Here is a 20,574-nt window from a genome sequence, read left to right as displayed (position 1 = left end):
ATGTTCTTCTACAAAGGGTGAATGTCACATGAGTAGATTTTGTCTCATTTGCTTTGATACGCCAAGTTTTCAGCCACAGTTCGACTTTGTTAAAATGAAGTTGGAGGTTTCTCAAAAACCGCTGTATCATCAGCATATGTTGCAACAGTAATGTTTCTTGAGGTCGGTAGATCAACTATATACAATAGATATAACAATAGGCCAAGAACACTGCCCTGCGTAATATAAGTATTTTACGTAGATAAATTAAAAATAAACACTTTTTAAACAAAATTGTTTATTTTTTGTCTTATTTTTGTTTGTTTGTAGGAACACTATTCGTTTTCTAGGACAAATTTTACTTTTTTCAGTGACATCATAGTAGGACAAATAGGTATAACTGACCCAGCAGTATCATATAAATCCTCCATATTTCTTTGTGACATCCGCAATGTTCGTGCAATATGGGCTTGAATTTTCACTAAAAATATGTGGTCAGAAGTTTGTGATCCTTGGTCAGTGAATCCATGGACTCTGGTTATATTCTTGTAGTATTTCCTCGATTATGACACTTGGCCTTAACAAAACGCTTAATTTGACAATACTTTATAATATTCCGAAAAATAATATATCACATTGAGTATGAGTAAACTTTTTATCTGGTAGGTAGTGAAGCTATTTAGACATGATATGCATGCGATGGGAATTATTATTATTATTATCAGCGAAAATGTATCGATTCAGTGAAATTGATGTCGGGCGACTTCTTGAAGTTAAAACACGTAAAGACGTCATCAGTCCATTCTCCCGGTCCCGTCCCCATCGAGCATCATCAGATAAGAACAGGTAACTGAATCTGGGCACGTGCCTGGGACCCTTAAGTTTATTGTCGACATTTTTTCTCCAGCTCACGTTTCGACGGGCCGTAAGTATAATGGGAATCACCTTTTCGTGCTTTTATTTGACCTCACAAAGGATCCGGCTCTCGCAAAGGCCAAATAAAATTTCGGGTTTTTCCTCTTGGCTCGCCCTTTTTCCGAAGGAAACGGCACTAACGGGGAGGGAGGGGGTGACAGGAAGACGACAACGATGTGTTGATTTGTCGATCACTCTATTCGAGATGACGCTGAAGTTGTTTGGTTCAAATTAAAATACTTTTGAAATTATTACGAGTTAAATAAAATGCCATGGATAATAAGAGTGTCATGATATCTATATTGTTCACAAGTTAACAGTTTTAACAAGTGTTTTCAAATTATTTTTAAGATATTTTCGTAATTTATTAGTTGAAGATTCGCCTTTCTTTATTATCTACTGGCTGAGACCAAATTCTGATGCTTAAACAAAGTACGTTCATAAGTATAATTAGTCTTTGTAAACTATATGAAAATGTAGGTAAAAATTGAAAATTCTATTTTAACTAGTGGCTTTTCTTGTGTTACAGGGTCCCTTCTACATTATCAATAGCAGCAGCAGTTCAGAGTCTGAGTCTGAAGGTGCAGCAGTCACAGTTATATCTAGAAAACAAGGTAAGATTATTAAATAATAAACATTTATTAAGTTACAAGATTATAATTATATTAGAAACTGATATTTATCTAGTTATACTTCTAACTATAACTATAAAAATCTACGTATTTCAATCTAACAGTGTCCAATGAACGTTTTATCATTGAATATTTATATTATTATATTATTTACTCTATTAAAAAGCGTTTACAGTACATTGCAATTACGATATTATATTTTTCAATAATATTATATAACATTTTATTATGGCTCACTTCTATTTTATGTTCTAATATATTTTATACACTATATATAAACTTAATATGACTAGAAGTGATATCCGAACATATAAAGTAGATATATTCCCTTTTTGTTCTTATAATAATTCAAAGCAAGGCCGGAATATTAAGCGCAAAAGAAACCGCCACTCCGTCGAATAGAGTCGCAGGAATATGAAAATTGCGGCCGCTCCTAGGCCCGGGGGTTTCGGCTCTCCGTTTCCTATGTATTTATTCATATCCAGCCGCCAGATGATGATATAAATAGCGTGGAAAGACGCGTTTTCTATCTAAATCAACCCACCATATTGTTATGTGTGTCTCTCTGTGTGTGGGAAACCCCCCATAGAAAATAAATTAAAATAGGATGATTCGTTTCACCAAGAAAATTCAGGACCGGACTTATAAAATTATTTACAAATACTGAGAAATAGTCTCTTGTTTTTCGTTATGAATTTCTACTTTCTTCTCTCTTGTTATTCCATTCGCGTTTTATCCTAAAAGTCTTACTACTTTTGATAGCAGTACTATATATAGCTAGGTACCTACTCTAATATTCATGATGTATGTTAATTAAATGATTTTAATATTTGATTAAAAAATATTTACATAATTTATTGGTTTCTGACGAACCTCTTTGTTTTTTAAATATATATATATATATATATATATATATATATATATATATATATATATATATATATATATATATATCAACTTACTCAACGATTATAATTCTAACCAGAGACCATTAAGAACCTCTGAGATAATTCACTGACGACCTCGAACCTCAGACCCACATCGGCAAAACACGACAATACTTTTCGCTCGCTTCATATTTCTCGATGCGCGGCTGCCTTATCGTTTCGGTGGAATTATGTCAAAGCCGCCCGCGATCTTATTAAGATAAAATCGTCGTCCTGCCAAAGATGGAAAATTCCGGTATACAACCGGGGAAAATAAATCATATTAGCTTGGCGGAAAAGGGTTAATAAAGTATGCAGGATGATGATGGCGATGATGCAGCCTCGGCGGCTTCCGCTATCGAAGATCTTCTTTGACGAAGCCTAACGGGATTAGCGATATAATATGATTAGGCGCGGCTCAAAAGTCGGCCCGGAATAAACAGAAAATAAGCGGGTTGTTGATTGGCGAGACGTTATTTTCTGTAACACCAGTTGATTCGTCATCATTCAAATATACAGATGATAATTAAGTACAATCACATTCAATCTGCTAAAAATTGCTAACACTCAACAGTTGTGACGTTTACTATTAATTAATTCAAATATAAATTATTCGACTAAGAATAAGTCAAAGTCAACATAGATAGGAGGAAATGTATATTTGTAAGATATTTAATTTCACTATGCTTTAATACAGTTCTTTCTTTCTACTTATTATAATATTCCTGGCATTATGTATTGAAGATTCAATTCATTCACACATTCTACAAATCTTCAACAGATATAACGTGTTATAGTTTGCAGATATTTCATTTGATGTACTTATTATAGCATTGGTTAAACTGTTTTCACAATTAACTATTTCACCATTCACTTTTCTTTATATTTGTAGTTACTGTTATTTTAACTGGACTACTTGTATATTTTCTCAGCATTGCTCATATCGTTCTTTTTATCTCGGGTAGCAATTGAGAAGTTAAATAAATATTAAAAAGATATAATTTACTATACAACTATCCTTCATTTGGCATTCTTATTATAGTAATTATAAAAGAATTCATAATTTAGTAACTCAAGATTCACTTTTCTTTATTTTATATTGTAGATTAAAATCAAATTGCATTTTATTTAGTATTCCGAGTATTTGCAGTTACTGTTACTCTAACTAGACTAATAAGTATTTATAAATCAAAATATATCATTTTCTAATATCGCTATCAATTGAGAAACAGATGTATCCATATTTTCAGCATTAAAAATATTTTCATAATTTAACGGTTTATGATAAATATTTCTTTATTTTATATTTAAGTAATTGAATGGTTCTTTATGTGAAATTTTGAATATTTATAGTTACTATGCTACTATAACTAGAATATTCACAACGAAATCATTAAATTGCACTGTACCTTCAGTGGTACCGTGTTTAGGCCTTTTAGAGTATGTAATCATAATTTATTAGTTTGCGAAACCCTTTTCTTTATTTTTTATTTCTAAAGAATAAATTTAAATTGTTTTTTTAAATCATTGCTAATCTAACAAATCCCAATTAATGGATTGAACTGTATATTTTCATAGAATTATTTATATCAAACTTTTTTTCATGTGAGAAATTCAACTACAACATTTCATTTTATTATGATCGTATTTGTATGACTCCCACAGAAAAAAATCGACTATAAGAAGACTGAATTAGTTGATCTTAATTCGTATGCAACAGGTTATGAGTGCGCAGCAATTCATTGTGAGTCATCCTGGAACAAATTTTCATTAATCGCTGGTTGGCGTACATAAAAAATTTAGAAAGAATTATGTTTCTTTGCTGAAAATCCTTTGTACTTCAAAAATTAAATAACCATTAAGATTAGTTAAAAGTTGCCTCCTGAATCATAAAAATTGATGAATAATCGAAGACAAGCGCGGAATACTGCTTTTCAATGTCCTTTTAATCGGAAAACCTACGTAAAAATCCTGTAATTACAGACCAGCCAACAACAACACAACACCCATTAATAAAATAAGATTCAAATACAAGCCCTAATCTATTCTCTAATGTTAACGATCTTTTAAAGACCCACACCATAACCGAAGAGACAAACAATAAGAACTCTTTACATCAACGGGCCCTTTTTCTCCTCGTTCTCGACCAGAAGGGGATATTTGGCCAAAGTCAATATTTAGATTGACATTAGAAGGCAAATACACACCGTGAAGCTGACGGCGACGGCCAGTGATTAATACCCGTGTTAGCTCTTCCTGTCATCGACGGCAACTATTCAGAAGACTCCCCGAAGTTTTCTAATACCGTCTTGGAGAGGGGGGCCAGAGTGCGGGTGGGCGCGGGGTTTAGCAGGAGGAGAAGGAGGAGGAGGTGGGTGCGTTCGGGCGACTTGTGCTTTAATTAAAATAGCGTAAAATTGCTTTTACATAGATCATTTAATATTTGAGCGTGCTGATTCAGCACATTGCTTCGCCTTTATTATAGGTTCTCCGATGTGATGCGCGGGAATCCGTTGAAGAATGACACCAAGGAGTGATTCTGCTTTTCTCTCCATTTATTCGGTGTAAACAGTGACTGGAAATATTTCAGTTAAAGCAACAAAAATTATTAGTTTACATTATTTATCGCCAGTAAAATATTGCTAATATTTTCCTCTTGTACATACAATCTCTTTCTCTGCAAAATCACCTTTTGCTTACTGTAACAAATCTTGTCTGGACAGTATTGTACTGTCGAGGAGCAAAAATAATATTAATACTTTAAGTTTACTTTTAATATTCAAAATATTTCATTATTAGGCTTTGAGAAATGCTTTTGTTTAACATCTCTTTTGTCCTTTCCTTTATTCGTCTCATTATTCAATTAATATCATATATATATATATATATATATATATATATATATATATATATATATATATATATATATATATATAAGGAAATAGTAGGATTTTAACTAATTGTTGCCGTGTATCTTATGGAAAAATATCAGCCAATTGTTTATTAGTTGTTGATTGTATGGGGTTGGACTTAGATTTCTTAGATATTTGAGCTTTTGATATCGAAATTGTTGCATAGGTTGAACGGGGCTAAATCCGGTAAACAGAGGGTCATATCGGAATAAAATTACTGCAAAAACAAATCATGTATCAGATGACACATTGTAATAGTCCCAATGACAATTAAACCGACATATGACTTGACGTAGTTCAGTTAAACATATTACCAGTAAAATGATTGAAGGAAGAAGAAGAAGGAGGAGAAAAAAAAGGAGGAAAAGTGACCGAGATGTAGTCGGACGTTAATAAAACCGAAATCCGAAAGCGGTAGAAATTCGGCTGAACTCAATTAATCAATAAAACAGTAAAATGTTCCCCCGTCGCAGCCGTTAAGAGTGCGGGAGGAGGAGGAGGAGGCCGGGGGGCCGGGTGGCGGCGGTGGTGGCGGCGCGATGGTGGTGGTGGGGTGGCCCGTGCCGGCGGCGGCGGCGAGGGGAGGGCGCTCGGGGGACGAGCGGGATGGGGTTAAGGCGGCGAAGCCGAAGGGGTCGCAGCGTGCTGCGGTTTCGAGATGCCGGCCCAGGCGGAGGGAGAGTTGGCAACGGCGCGCGCTGGTTGCGGTCGCCGAGGAATCCGCCGTTGTATCGAACACTGGCGAGGTCGGGGAGGCGAGGGGGTGTCGGCTGGAAGAGGAGGAGGAGGACGAGGATGCGGAGGAGGCGGTGAGGAGGGAGCAACCTCGGACCGACACTGCAGCCTGCAGGTTTCGGACCGACAACAACCTCAAGCAGCCGCCCAGCCCCGTCACCCTAACACCAGCGTCCTCGAATTAGGCCAAAGAACGTTTTGTTCAATGTCAGTTGTTTCGCGAGCTTTCCATTAATATAAATGCAACTCGTGGACGTATATATTAGTTTGAAAGGAGGTGAAAAAAGTATTGTCCATCGATAGCTGCTTTTTTTCCCATTTTTAGGGCAATTCATGGAATCCATCTGGAAAGAACGATGAATATTTTGAGATTATCCAATAATCAAGTAGAATTCACCGATTTTACAATATGTAGTCAAGCATTATCATACTGAGAAGTAACATTTGCTCCTATTCCAAATGTTTTTCGAGCAATTCTAAGCTGAAATGCATGAATTATAGTTGTTATCTATCCAGTGATGGTTTCACCCAGTAATGTCTTCAAATCCTCGTGTTCAGATTATTTTGACTGTCCAGAATGCTCATCCTATTATGTATATATGTTACCATCTTTTAATGTCAAAACCAGTAATCACATATTGAAATCGATAGAACATAGTTGGCATAAGGTTCACAAAGCATTCGATGAAATTGTACCACAGACGAGACATGGTTACACTATTACACTCTCCAAAGCAAGATGTCGTCTAGAGAGTGGAGGAAGAAGCAGGAAGGGGCGTCAGTCAAAGCGAAGACAGATAGATCCACGGGTAAGGTTCTGTGTACGGTGTTCTGAGAACGGCGGGGCATGCTGTACATCGATTTTCTGCGCACCCAACGTACCGCTAACGCTGTGTACTACTATAACCTTCTGAAGACACCTGTGAAATCCGTTTATCGCTCGAAACAGTGGAGCATTCCAGCACGCAGTGCGATTCTTCTCCAGGATAACCGCGCGTTTCACGCTCGATACATTATCGGAATTAGGGTGGGATGTACTGGAACACCCCCTCTTCTAATGTCCGGATTTATCACCCTGTGACTACCACATATTTGCACCATTGAGAGAAGTCGTCGGACGTCAAAGATTCAACACCAACGACGAGGTAGAGAAATTTGTGCGCACATGGCTGTCCCCGTTGCCCAAGGAATTCTTCGATACCGGTATAGAAAAACTCCCGGAAAGATTATTATTATTACTAGAACATATTATTACTAGAGATATATGAGTTTAAAGATATCTTTTAACGTTACAAAAACGTTATATTTATGTTACCACCATCGCATAGTATTTGACTAATCGAATAAATTCAAACAGCTCAAGACTTGTTTAAAAAAATCTGTGGAACTCCCTCCCGTTTCCCGGCTAGGAGTAAATTTTACGAGCACTTTTTTGTTGGCTCATGGATTTTAACGACTAGACGATTCCGATGACGGCCTTGTAATGACACTGTCGCCATTAAACCGTTCTAATTCCGCCTTTTGCGGCGATTAATTTTTATGGGATTCTTCCGCGACCCGTTCGTTTGTTGTCCGTGTCGTCGCCGACAGTCTTATTGGCCGATAATTCGGGGGCGAGCCCATAAAGAAAACTAAATCTCTGGAAACTATTCGCTCATAAAACCATTACGGCTGAATAATTAGTTATTAACAGTTAGGGGGGAGGATGGTGGCCGTTACTACGGCGGATAACTGCTCGTAAAATCATTCGTTCTGGATTGGGATCGAGTTTTAATTGAACTCGGTTTCTTTTGAATTCTCCACAACGTCCAATAACCGATTATGTCTGTTATTTGAAGTCAATTTTGGGCGATTGTGTCGTTGAGCTTAATTGTCTTTGCTTTGGCAATTATTTATTGTTTTAATTATTATCTATATTGAACAAAAAATATTATCTTTCAAATGAAGATTAAACTCAAGATATCCCAAAAAGGTGAAATGAGGACAAATTATTTAGAAACTGTTATAGCTTTTAAGATATGTGATAAAAACTGATATCAATTTTTTTTCATAACAATTTTCACTGTATAACAAAAAACTAAAGAATGTATAAAAAAATATTATATCACCGCTCGATTCATCGTAAAATTATTTATAATCCCCGTCTTTTTGATAAGCCTGTGATTATTTAAATGAAATTGAAAATTCTCCATAATTCCTGTGAGTTTCCGTAATATGCGATTATTTGATCGGAAATGACAGCAAAAAGATTGAAAATGGCAAAAAATCGCAAATTTTCACGACTATATGTATGTAAAATGTGGAAAAAATATTCACCTCTCCGATTAAGATAATATTCGGAAAATATATGTATTTTAGGATGAGAAAAACGATAATCGTTGTTAAGTTGCCCTACAGTTTATAGTTTTTAAGCTATGAGACATAAACAGCAATCAACCCATTTTTTAAAAATGTATTTATCTTTGAATAACTTTAAAACTAAAAATTACGTATGTATTATTATACCAGCATTAGATTCAGCGCGAAATTCTTTATAATCACTGTAAGTTTCATTAACATGCCGTCACTTGAAAGGAAATGACAGCAAAAAGATTGAAAATGGCAAAAAATCGCAACTTTTCACGACTATATATATGGAAAAATGGCCTAAATATTTTATCTCTCGAATTAAGATAAAATCTTCAAAATATATGTATTTTGGGGCAAAAGAAATGAATATCGAGTTTAAATTGCTTTACTATTTATAGTTTTTAAATTATGTGACATAAACAGAAATTCACTAATTTTTTTTAAATATAATATTCATTATATAACACGGAAACTAAGAGTTGCATAAAAATTATTATAGCATCATTCGATTCAGCGTAAAATTCTCTATAATTCCTGTGAGTTTCCTTAATATGCGATTATTTGATCGGAAATGGCAGCAAAAATATTGAAAATGGCAAAAATTCCCAAATTTTCACGACTATATATATGGAAAAATGGCTTAAATATTTTATTTCTCGAATTAAGATAAAACTCTTGAAATATATGTATTTTGGGGCAAAAGAAACGATTATCGGGTTTAAATTGCTTTACTATTTATAGTTTTTAAATTATGTGACATAAACAGAAATTCACTAATTTTTTAAAAATACAATATTCATTATATAACACGGAAACTAAGAGTTGCATAAAAATTATTATAGCATCATTCGATTTAGTGTAAAATTCTCAATAATTCCTGTGAGTTTCCTTAATATGCGATTATTTGATCGGAAATGACAGCAAAAATATTGAAAATGGCAAAAATTCTCAAATTTTCACGACTATATATATGGAAAAATGGATTAAATATTTTATCTCTCGAATTAAGATAAAACTCTTAAAATATATGTATTTTGGGACAAAAGAAACGATTATCGGGTTTAAATTTCTTTACTATTTATAGTTTTTAAGTTATGTAACATAAACAGAAATTCACTAATTTTTTTAAAATACAATATTCATTATATAACACGGAAACTAAGAGTTGCATAAAAATTATTATAGCATCATTCGATTCAGCGTAAAATTCTCTATAATTCCTCTGGGTTTCCTTAATATGCGATTATTTGATCGGAAATGAGAGCAAAAATATTGAAAATGGCAAAAATTCTCAAATTTTGACGACTATATATATGGAAAAATGGCTTAAATATTTTATCTCTCGAATTAAGATAAAACTCTTAAAATATATATATTTTGGGGCAAAAGAAACGATTATCGGGTTTAAATGGCTTTACTGTTTATAGTTTTTAAATTATGTGACATAAACAGAAATTCACTATTTTTTTTATAATACAAGATTCTTTATATAACACGGAAGCTAAGAGTTGCATAAAAATCATTATAGCATCATTCGATTCATCGTAAAATTCTCTATAATTCCTCTGGGTTTCCTTAATATGCGATTATTTGATCGGAAATGAGAGCAAAAATATTGAAAATGGCAAAAATTCTCAAATTTTCACGACTATATATATGGAAAAATGGATTAAATATTTTATCTCTCGAATTAAGATAAAACTCTTAAAATATATGTATTTTGGGACAAAAGAAACGATTATCGGGTTTAAATTTCTTTACTATTTATAGTTTTTAAGTTATGTAACATAAACAGAAATTCACTAATTTTTTTAAAATACAATATTCATTATATAACACGGAAACTAAGAGTTGCATAAAAATTATTATAGCATCATTCGATTCAGCGTAAAATTCTCTATAATTCCTCTGGGTTTCCTTAATATGCGATTATTTGATCGGAAATGAGAGCAAAAATATTGAAAATGGCAAAAATTCTCAAATTTTGACGACTATATATATGGAAAAATGGCTTAAATATTTTATCTCTCGAATTAAGATAAAACTCTTAAAATATATATATTTTGGGGCAAAAGAAACGATTATCGGGTTTAAATGGCTTTACTGTTTATAGTTTTTAAATTATGTGACATAAACAGAAATTCACTAATTTTTTTAAAATACAATATTCATTATATAACACCGAAACTAAGAGTTGCATAAAAATTATTATAGCATCATTCGATTCAGCGTAAAATTCTCTATAATTCCTGTGAGTTTCCTTAATATGCGATTATTTGATCGGAAATGGCAGCAAAAATATTGAAAATGGCAAAAATTTGCAAATTTTCACGACTATATATATGGAAAACTGGCCTAAATATTTTATCTCTCCAATTAAGATAAAACTCTTAAAATATATGTATTTTGGGGCAAAAGAAACGAATATCAGGTTTAAATTACTTTACTACTTATAGCTTTTAAGATATGTCACATAAACAGAAATTCGCTTTGTTTTTTAAATACAATTTTCATTATATAACACGAAAACGAAGAGTTACATAAAAAATATTATTCCACTATTCGATTCAGCCTAAAATTCTCAATAATTCCTGTGAGTTTCCTTAATACGCGATTATTTTATCGGAAATGACAACAAAAATACTTAAAATTGAAAAATATCACAAAATTTTACCACTACATTATATGGAAAATGTGCCAAATTATGTTGTCTCAGAGATTATGATAAACCTCTCAAAATGTATGTATTTTGGAGTAAAAAAAATTGAAAATTCAGGTTGAATTGGTATAGTATTTATAGTTTTTAAGATATGCCATATAAACCAAAGTCCAATGTCCAAATACCAAATACAGTTTTTATTGTATAACATAAATTAGCATAAATTAAATACTAATGGTTGTATAAAATTCATTGTACTATCATTTAATTCACCGTTAAAGTATTTAAAATATCTGTACTGTTCATTAAACTTTCATTAATTGTTCGGATATGGAAGGAGACTTTCGAAAGACAAAATATCACAAATGTACACAACTTTAGAGTTATGCTCAAGCAGTATTGAAACCCGCGACTATCGCAGCAGTAGGGCCGCCAAGCAAGCAAGCAGTACCGGTATTGAGTAAGTTGTCCAACGGAAAGGATGAAGAAAAACTAACGAGCAACGAGGAGATAATTGCAAATAAACAAAGTAATTAATAGTTACCGTGTGATCATAGAAACAGTGGAGTAAATCGAGTCGTTCGAGTAACAATGTGCGTCAACCGAGTAACTTCCGCTCAAACAACTGACAAATAGGCGGCCAAAAACCTAACCGTCGCCGAAACGACACCAAAAAGCCGCGCCATTCGCATTATTAATATTCTGGTTGTAGTCTAATATCTTGCTAATGCCGTAAATTACTAATATAAGGCAACAAGTAAGACGGCAGTCGCGATTCGGGAACTCTAACCGAACGCACACACGTACACGTGTATGCGTGTCTGTGTGGGAAGCGGCGGCGGGGAGTGGGGAGCCGGCACGGGAGGGTGGAAGTAATTCCCATCCCGTTCAAATGGATTTCACGATGCATGTCAAGAACAGGCACCTTCGGATGTGTGTTTGTGTGTTTTTTCTCTATCTCGGAGAAAATGAGCAAGTCGTCTTCAATGAAATGGTTTGTCATTTCATTTTTTAATAACCAATTTCCCAGAAATTTTGATCTAAATGATAAAATAATCATATTATTTGCTAAACCTTTAGGAAATCAAATCTGTCAAAGAACGAAAACTCGCCTATTCTTAAGAGAAACATTCATTTTTCATAAGAGGACAAAAACAGATAGAATCAACCAGAATTACAAGCAACAAGAATTAACTAGTGAAATATGTGATTGTTTTCAAACTTCTTTAATCTTCAAACCCATTCTTTGCCACTAAAGTAAATTTTACAAAATTGGGTAATTAATTAACACACACCTCGAATGAATTGGTTTGTAATTTAATTATTTTTAGCCAGATTTTTTTGAAATTTCATCTGAATAATAAAATACTACCGGAAAGCCGTTACCGATTTTTCTGTCGGAACAGATCTCGCTAGGCCTAAGTATGCAATGTTATGATTTGATATGTACGTCGTTTTATTCTACTGACATCAAGCTTCAAGTCTATATGAGTTATATTTTGCGAAAGTAAAACCATTATGAATTTATACCTATTTAAATATGTCAAGTTTCATGTCTGAAAACATGTATTTGCAACAAGAACTACTTTTCTTACCTAATCAGAAGAAAATAACCTGTGAGACATAGAGTCGAATATTCCAAAGTGGTGATTTCAATGTTCAAAGGAAAGAACATTTTGGTAAACCACAAAAGTTTGACGATGCGAAAGTTCAAGAGTTATTGGATGAAGGCCTAACCCAATCTTAAAAACAACTGACTGAAGCGTTAAATATGGCCCAAGAAACTATTAGCAAAAATTATCTGTAAAATGCTGCTTCAAAAGTATGATGAAAAGTGGCTCCAAGGCCAAATCGTTTTGGTTGTAAGACAATGCTCTGTGTTTGGTGGGCCACCAAAATATCGTGGTATATTAATAGCTATTGCAACCTGTTAAAACAGTTAACAGTGATCGCTACAGACAACAAATGATCAATTTGAACCATGAATTGACTGAAAAACGTCCAGAATGGACCCGAAGATACAGTAAAGTGGTTTCACAGAACGATAATGCGTCGTCCCATAAATCAAAACCTGTCAAAAAAGAGTTGAAAGCACTTGGATGGAACATATTATCGTACCCGCCATACTCTCCAGACCTTGCTTCGTTCGACAATCAACTTTTGGCATCAATGCACTTCGCCAATTTCGAATAACTAAGAAAACGATTCAATGAATGGTTTTGCTCAAAGGACAAATAGTTTTTTTAGGATGACATGTATGAATTCTCTGAAAAAATAAGCAAGATGTATAGAATCAAATGGTCAATATATTGAACAAGTAAATTTTGCCATTTTCTTGAAGATTATGCAGTTTTTATACCTGGAAGACACCTGTTCATCCAGCTGTCATTAAATGTTTGAAATGTGTGAAATTATTGTTGTATTATGTTATATATATGGTATTATATTGATTATCACAACGTAAAAGTGTTTGGGTATTGGGTAAAGTGTATATAATCTGTTGAAGATCACTGGCTATATATAATGGTTATGTTCTTTCGATATATTCAAAAATAACCAAACTAAGACCATCTTAATGTGAAATTCCTGAATTACGCCATGGACCTCACCTCTTAGTCGATATGTTATATATCTGAGCTTAGACCGACCCGACGGGGGGGAAACTGGGAAGGGGAACCATCGGAGATCGGGCGGGGGACGGGGGAGGACGAGCGTGAGGTATAAGGCAGAAAGGCCCAAGGAAATTAATATCCTAAAATGGAAAGTTAAGGCATAACTCAGAGCCCTAGCCGTGAAATTTTTCTGATATATTGGCCGCTACAAATCTTGGCGGAACCACGTGCCTTCCGGATTTATAGCCACATAATTTAGTTGTATTTATCGTTTAGGTAGGCGCGATTTCTCCGGAATTTATCCCGCTGTTTATTACTTATGGTCGGTGTTCGTCGGGAGGGAGGGCGGCGGGGTGGGGCGGATGCGTTCCTCCCGCGGGCAATTAGAACGGGGAATCGCGGGACGTTCTTAAAAACTCGAATAAAAAAGAATTATTACCTCAATATATATAAGTAGATCTTTTTCGGGATATACCCTTAACATTATTACACCGTGAGCAGATTTCGCGTTATAATCAATATTTCGCGTTATGTTTAATATTATATTATATTATCCATAGCATACTGGGCCAAAATAAATAATTATCAATAGCGAAACTAGGGACAGAAACAGTTTTGATAACTTTATAACGTGTGGTCATCCTGCTTATATAACAACGATATTCCTTTTAATAACTTGTTTGGACATATCAATTATAATAAAAAGACAATTTTTCATGCTGGTTTTATTAAGTTTGACTTTCTGTGAACTTTTTAATGGATTATTTTTTGTATCAACCCAAGTGTCAAGTGGTAATTTAAATTTTCGAAAGAGAAGGAACTCGATGGAAGCTATATCAAGTGGATACGGTGATTATTCGATGGTATTTGTCGGTGGTATGGTGGCTTGTTCTAATGCAAAATCATTACAAAAATTAAACAAATTATATTATTTTAAACTTAATTATTTAATATATATATATATATATATATATATATATATATATATATATATATATATATATATATATATATATATATATATATATATATATATATATATAGTATAAAACAAAGTCGCCTTTTCTGTCCCTATATCCCTATGTGCGCTTAAATCTTTAAAACTACGCAACGGATTTTGTGCGGTTTTTTTTCAATAGATAGTTCAATAGGAAGGTTTATATGTATAATACATGCATAATATGCTAAGGCAACATTGCTAATTTTAGAGGTTTCTAACGTGATGTCGTAAATTAACCTATTTTTTTAGGCTGATTTAGCAATTAGCAAAAACGCTGCCTAACCCTACGAGTTAGATCAAATTAATGTACTACAGTATTGTACACCATAAAAAGGTCTACAAAAAAGTCCGCGATGGTATATGTTTATCTTTTAGGGATAACCCACATTAACCATTTTTATTGTTTACTTTTTACGTGAGAAAATGGCTTATTTACGAAGCTATTTTAAGCAATACGGCATTAATCCTTATCGAATTAAGTACCTTAAATACAGTGTGCAATTAATATAGATCAATATGGTTCCTTACAGCATGTAAATTAAACAAATATTTTCGGAGATATTACAAATTTAAAATTTGCGTTTAAAAATGTGTAATGTAATAAAAATTATATGAATTTAGATATTCCAAAGATAGCAGGAAATCTTCATAGTAAGTATAGGGGAAGAGGAATTGTTTTACTCCAAATTTAATGCGTGCAGGCCAAGGGCAGTAATGAATGAACCAAAAATACTGGATCGATTTTAATCATGTTTTCATTGAGTGACATAGGCATATATATATATATATATATATATATATATATATATATATATATATATATATATATATATATATATATATATATATTGTCAAATTATTGTGGTTTTAATTAAACAAATTGTATTATTTTAGCTTAAATTATTTAAGGTATATATCACCCTAAAATACACAAATTTTGAGAGTTTTATCTTTATCCGAGAGATATCAACTTTAGCAATTTTTGCTATTTTCATATTTTTTCCAATAATTTCTGTTCAAATGTCTGCAAGTTAATGAAAGTTGCAGAGATTAAAAATAATTAAAGGATTTCGCCATCGGTACGTGACAATAGATAAAACCTGTATGAGTATTAATCACCAATATCATAAAGATTATCAATTGAAGGGGCAGTTTTGAGGATCATGGTTTTAATGAAATGATGAATAACTTTGAGGTGCTAAAGGAAAACATGGAATAACTGGACCATTCAACAGTTACGCGTACAAAACGATCGTTAATCAAAAGCAATTGGGTGTTGGGACAACATGGGTGTTAACAGAGAAGAAACGAACGAGATAGGCAGACATATTGGCCCGAGTTATGGGCAACGTTTTACGAGGAGGCTCGAACGTCGACCGTAAATATGCAAAGCGATAGCGTCGTCTTAATTCAATGAGAACTGTCTCGCGGAGGAATAAAAGCGACGGTCTCCCTTCCTCCGCGAGCAATAACGTGCCGGGTGGCGTCTGTGGTGGTGTGATTCTTATGTACAAACGGTGCTAATCAAGACACACGATTACGGCCCTCTGGCTAAGGACATGCACCGCCGCGTACGGAGGAACCATAAAGGGGGACCGTTCTTCCTGTGCCGACGACGTCGTAGTCTTCACCGTCGCCCCCCACACGGTCGCCCTCTGGCAGCCACGAAACCCCCCGACCCCATTTCCTGCGCGTCCTCTCCCGAGATACGATTGCAACTAACTGTGTCTACAATTTAGCGAAATGGGAAGGAAATGGGAGCCGTGGTCGACTATTTAGACTCGCTACTAAAAGAAAACGCTTTCTTTTAATTTCCCGAATATATTATCAATGTTATTTTTTATGTAAATATGTTTGTATTCCTTGAAAATGTTTGAATATTCATCGAATAATACGAAATTTTTACTTTGATTCGAAGAAAATGGCGACTGAAAGTCACCCAATGCTGTGTGAAGCTTATTGTAACCGTGCTTCACCGATTCCAACACGTGAATACTAGTCTCGACGTTTCAAAAGTGTTCATCTTGACACAGGAGACAAAGAACAATCTGGACAAGCAATTAAAATTGAGAGAGGAGGATTTGAAAGCATTACTCAATCAAACCATCAATGGGGATCACTATCGACTACAATTGATGCCTTTAAGCTGAGTACTGAGCAAATACAAGTAAAAACAACACAATGTTATTCTTTGAAGAAAAAGACGGCTGAAGGTCACCCAATGCTGTGTGAAGCTTACTGCAACCATGCTTCACCATTTGCAATACGTGAATTCTAGTTTCGAGGTTTTAAAAGTGTTCATTTTGACACCGAAGACAAAGAGCATTCTGGACAAGCAATAAAAATTGAAGAAGAGGATTCGAAGGCATTACTCGGTGAGGTTATCGATGGGGATCGCTGTCGACTCCAATTGATGCGTTTGATCCGAATACTGCGCGAAAAACGACCGGAATATAAGCAAAAATACAACAAAGTTATTCTTCGGCATGACAACGTTCGACCACATGTTGCAAAACCTGTGAAAACATATTTAGAAACCTTAAAATGGGAATTGCTACCCCACCACCGTTTTGTTCAGACTTTGCTTCTTCTTTAGTAGTAGTAATTACTAGATATGAGTCGTACCCATTTTTTACAATAAAGCCTCAAATGAAAATAAATTAAGTTCGGTAAAAATATACCTCCCAGTTTAACTATTAAAAATAATTAGAAGGTCAAGATCTTATAGGTAGTTCCTAACATTGTCCTAAAATATTATGAATTTTTACTCCCTTCTTTGTTCTACGCCATGGCAATCTGTCTCAGAACAATAAGATAACATTTCGATTCACTTGATTGCTGATAATAGTAGCCAGTAATTTTAATAAATTTCTGAGTGCCAACGGAAATGATAATCATTTGTTAATACTATTTTTCTTGTAATTCATTCATATCTTTTCACCCTATAGACCTTCTCGGAACTTCCACCAATATTTTAAAACCAAAATTAGCCAAATCGTTTCAGCCGTTCTCGACTTTTAGCGAGAATAACGAATACATCGAAGACTTAATGATAAAAATGCGAGTTTCCATATACTTATCGGCACAATTATCAAAAATTCATTCAAGACTGATGCCGCATCCACCACTGCAAACCGGCGGAGATAAGGTCCCCGCCTCAGCTTCGGTCCTGCCACTTTTCCAGCGTCGGATGAATAAAACGACGAAAGTCGAGATAACAAGTCGTAAATACATCGACGGATACATAGCGGCCGGGTCCAGGTAGAAAGTTTTCGCGTCACAATTATATCGCGGTATCGACTAGATGGTTAGTCTTTTTGCAGGAAGCGGCGGGAGGAAGGGTGGTGGTCGGACGGGGACCGCAGGAAAGCAGGCGGCGCTGCGAGGACGACGGCAGGGGTTCTGCCGACGCGTCAGGACAATACCGCTAGGATATTTTCGTATTTTGTGTTATCCTGATGGTTATTATGCAGCGCAGGATGATTGTTCTCGTGGGGCATTTGTTCTATTTTATGAAAATAATAATTAAAGTTGTAAAAAAATTTTTAAAAATATGCGCTACAAACAAATATATCCCAATAAAACGAAAAACGCCAAAATCAAGCAACTAGGAATAGCCGTCAGTTCGGTGATGAGAGAAGAAACAACTAAAGGTCTATCTATGGTAGGTAAAGCTTTATGAGCATGTGTGTTATTGTTCTGAATATACATGAACATTTGGTTAACATGTATGAGGAGAGAATGAACACTAACTGTTTTGTAGATATGGCAAATGCATTATGGAGAATGCAGTGATTAAATGTAGTTTTAACAAGAAATATTTATACAGGTAGTAAACAGGACAAATACAAAGCGTAAAACATAAATATACTCTCTAATGAAAGTAAAGTACATTAGCCAGATAAACTATTGTTAATTAGGTGGCTTAGGCCTTCGGGGGATACCACTACATAAAAAAACGCCTAGAACCCTAACCTAAAAAAGTTTAATGTATATATAATAAAACAACTGTAACCATTAAGTTATTGTGACTGTATAATTAAATGTACTTTTAAGTTTTTCGATAATATAGACATTAGATGTACCATAGTATTAAAAGAAATTGTAATACATAACATTTTTGTTTCTTTATTATATTTGTATTAAAATTTTGTTATATGTCAAAGCCAAAATGTACTAAAACTCAGAGATGCTGCTGCAACATTGCGTTTTGACAGATCTCCCGTGTCACTACTGTTTTGAATAGACCATAATTGCGTCGAAATACGCCGTTCTATTGGAAGGACTACAGATGAAATTTAAGAAAGACACCATAATGTTACTGGAACGAGACCTCGGATATCCGTAAAAATATAATCGGCCGGTTTCCGTTAGAACAATCCCGGATCACCCCCGCAAGCCCCTAGCCCCGGCGCATCCCTTCGCATCGGCATTTCCAATCTTGGCGGCGCCCCTCGTCCACCGGGCCGCCGATAATCGAAAATTCGTCGGTGGCGGCAGCAGAGGCGGCGGCGGCAGCGGCACCGGATTAATCTGCGGCCGTGGCGGAAGACACCCGGGCGCCCACCCCGAACCAGTTAATTACAAATAACTCGATTTAGGCGAACGGGCCCCTAAATGTGCCCCGTTAATCTATTGAAATTAGTGAGCAGCAACACACCTCGGTAAACGTTGACTTAGCCTCGGCGGCGTTAATAATGGGGGGAGGTGGGGGGTGGGGTTGGATTGCGCTCCATCTCTCCGCCAAATGTACTGAGCCGGTAAATGGTGTGTGAGACTGGGGTGGTGGCGAAGGCGCCGCGGCAGCCGAGTGGGAGGGGGTCAAGAGTGTTGGCCCACGGGCTACAATTAGATATCTTTGTGTAATAATTCAGCCGTAATCTCGGCGGGGCCTCCGCCGCTCCCCAAGCCCGGGCTCCCTATCTCCTCTCGCCTTTTGCATCTTCTTCATCCGTCCGACCTTCACCGGGGAATCCTCCAGATAAAAGGACCGATGCATAAACTGAACCGTCCCTCGTTCCCTCCGCAAAATTCGCAGTTAATTTACCATATATTTGATTACTTGAGAAATGTCAGTCCTTTTTCTTTTTTTAATTACGGTAATCTATCAATAGTTATGTGTAGGAAACTCTGGAGAAAAGTTTCGTTTTACTAGAGTAATAGTAACTAAATATAGGCTACCATTTTGTTTTTAGGTCAAAAGTAAAAAACTATTTTGAAATCAGCATTTTATAATCAGAAATTTTTAGATAAAACAGTAATAATTATATATTTTCACATATAACATCAGATATTTGTTTACATAGTGATAAATGAAATAACTATGGCAATTGCAAGACATTAATTATATTGCTTTCAAAAAATACATATCCAACGGTCAAGTTCTGACTCTGTACACATATTACGTGCCCAAAGCCCACACCTCAACCATTTAATGAAGTGTTTTGTGTTTTCAGAAGAAAGTTGCTGGCAAAACATACATTTTGCATCTGCAGAGTCAGGTACGTCTTTCCCTATTATAGCATCTGGCTTAACATCTGAATCAAACTTCTATCACTTCATTATAGTTTTTTGTTTTCTTATTTACTTTTTTCTGTTCTTTACTTCTATTTTTCTCGTGCATCTCGTCTAAAAATTGAAAAAAAAAATGTGTTCTTGCAAATGAAGTTAGTGTAAGCTTTCTAAGTGACAGCTTACCTTTGTGTCGAAATAGTCTTAACCATAGGTATTTTGCAAGATGTCATAATCTGCCAACATATATGCCACTCTGTAAAGATCGGTCCTTATCAATCCATAAAACTTACTGTCCATTGTCAAAACATATTTTGGTACTTTGAAAGTTTTTGCTGCTTTTA

At 34.9% G+C, this 20,574-nt stretch overlaps 1 protein-coding gene across 1 annotated transcript in view; it reads left to right on the top strand.

Moving 5' to 3' along the window:
• The first annotated feature begins 468 nt into the window (after nucleotides 1-468).
• The window catches only part of LOC143199898 (uncharacterized), a 212,034-nt gene continuing 191,928 nt past the window's right edge, over nucleotides 469-20,574 (top strand). Inside the window, exons 1-4 of the mRNA XM_076410019.1 lie at nucleotides 469-516; nucleotides 705-825; nucleotides 887-904; nucleotides 1,404-1,508. Coding sequence (XP_076266134.1) covers nucleotides 469-516; nucleotides 705-825; nucleotides 887-904; nucleotides 1,404-1,508 — 292 coding nt within the window. The remainder of the gene's footprint in view (nucleotides 517-704; nucleotides 826-886; nucleotides 905-1,403; nucleotides 1,509-20,574) is intronic.

Source organism: Rhynchophorus ferrugineus, unplaced genomic scaffold (genome assembly GCF_030347505.1).
Source record: "Rhynchophorus ferrugineus isolate W39M unplaced genomic scaffold, kcgeb_rfMv2 rfM7, whole genome shotgun sequence".
In the NCBI taxonomy this organism is placed as follows: Eukaryota; Metazoa; Arthropoda; class Insecta; order Coleoptera; family Curculionidae; genus Rhynchophorus; species Rhynchophorus ferrugineus.
This window is presented reverse-complemented; position numbering and strand designations above follow the sequence as displayed.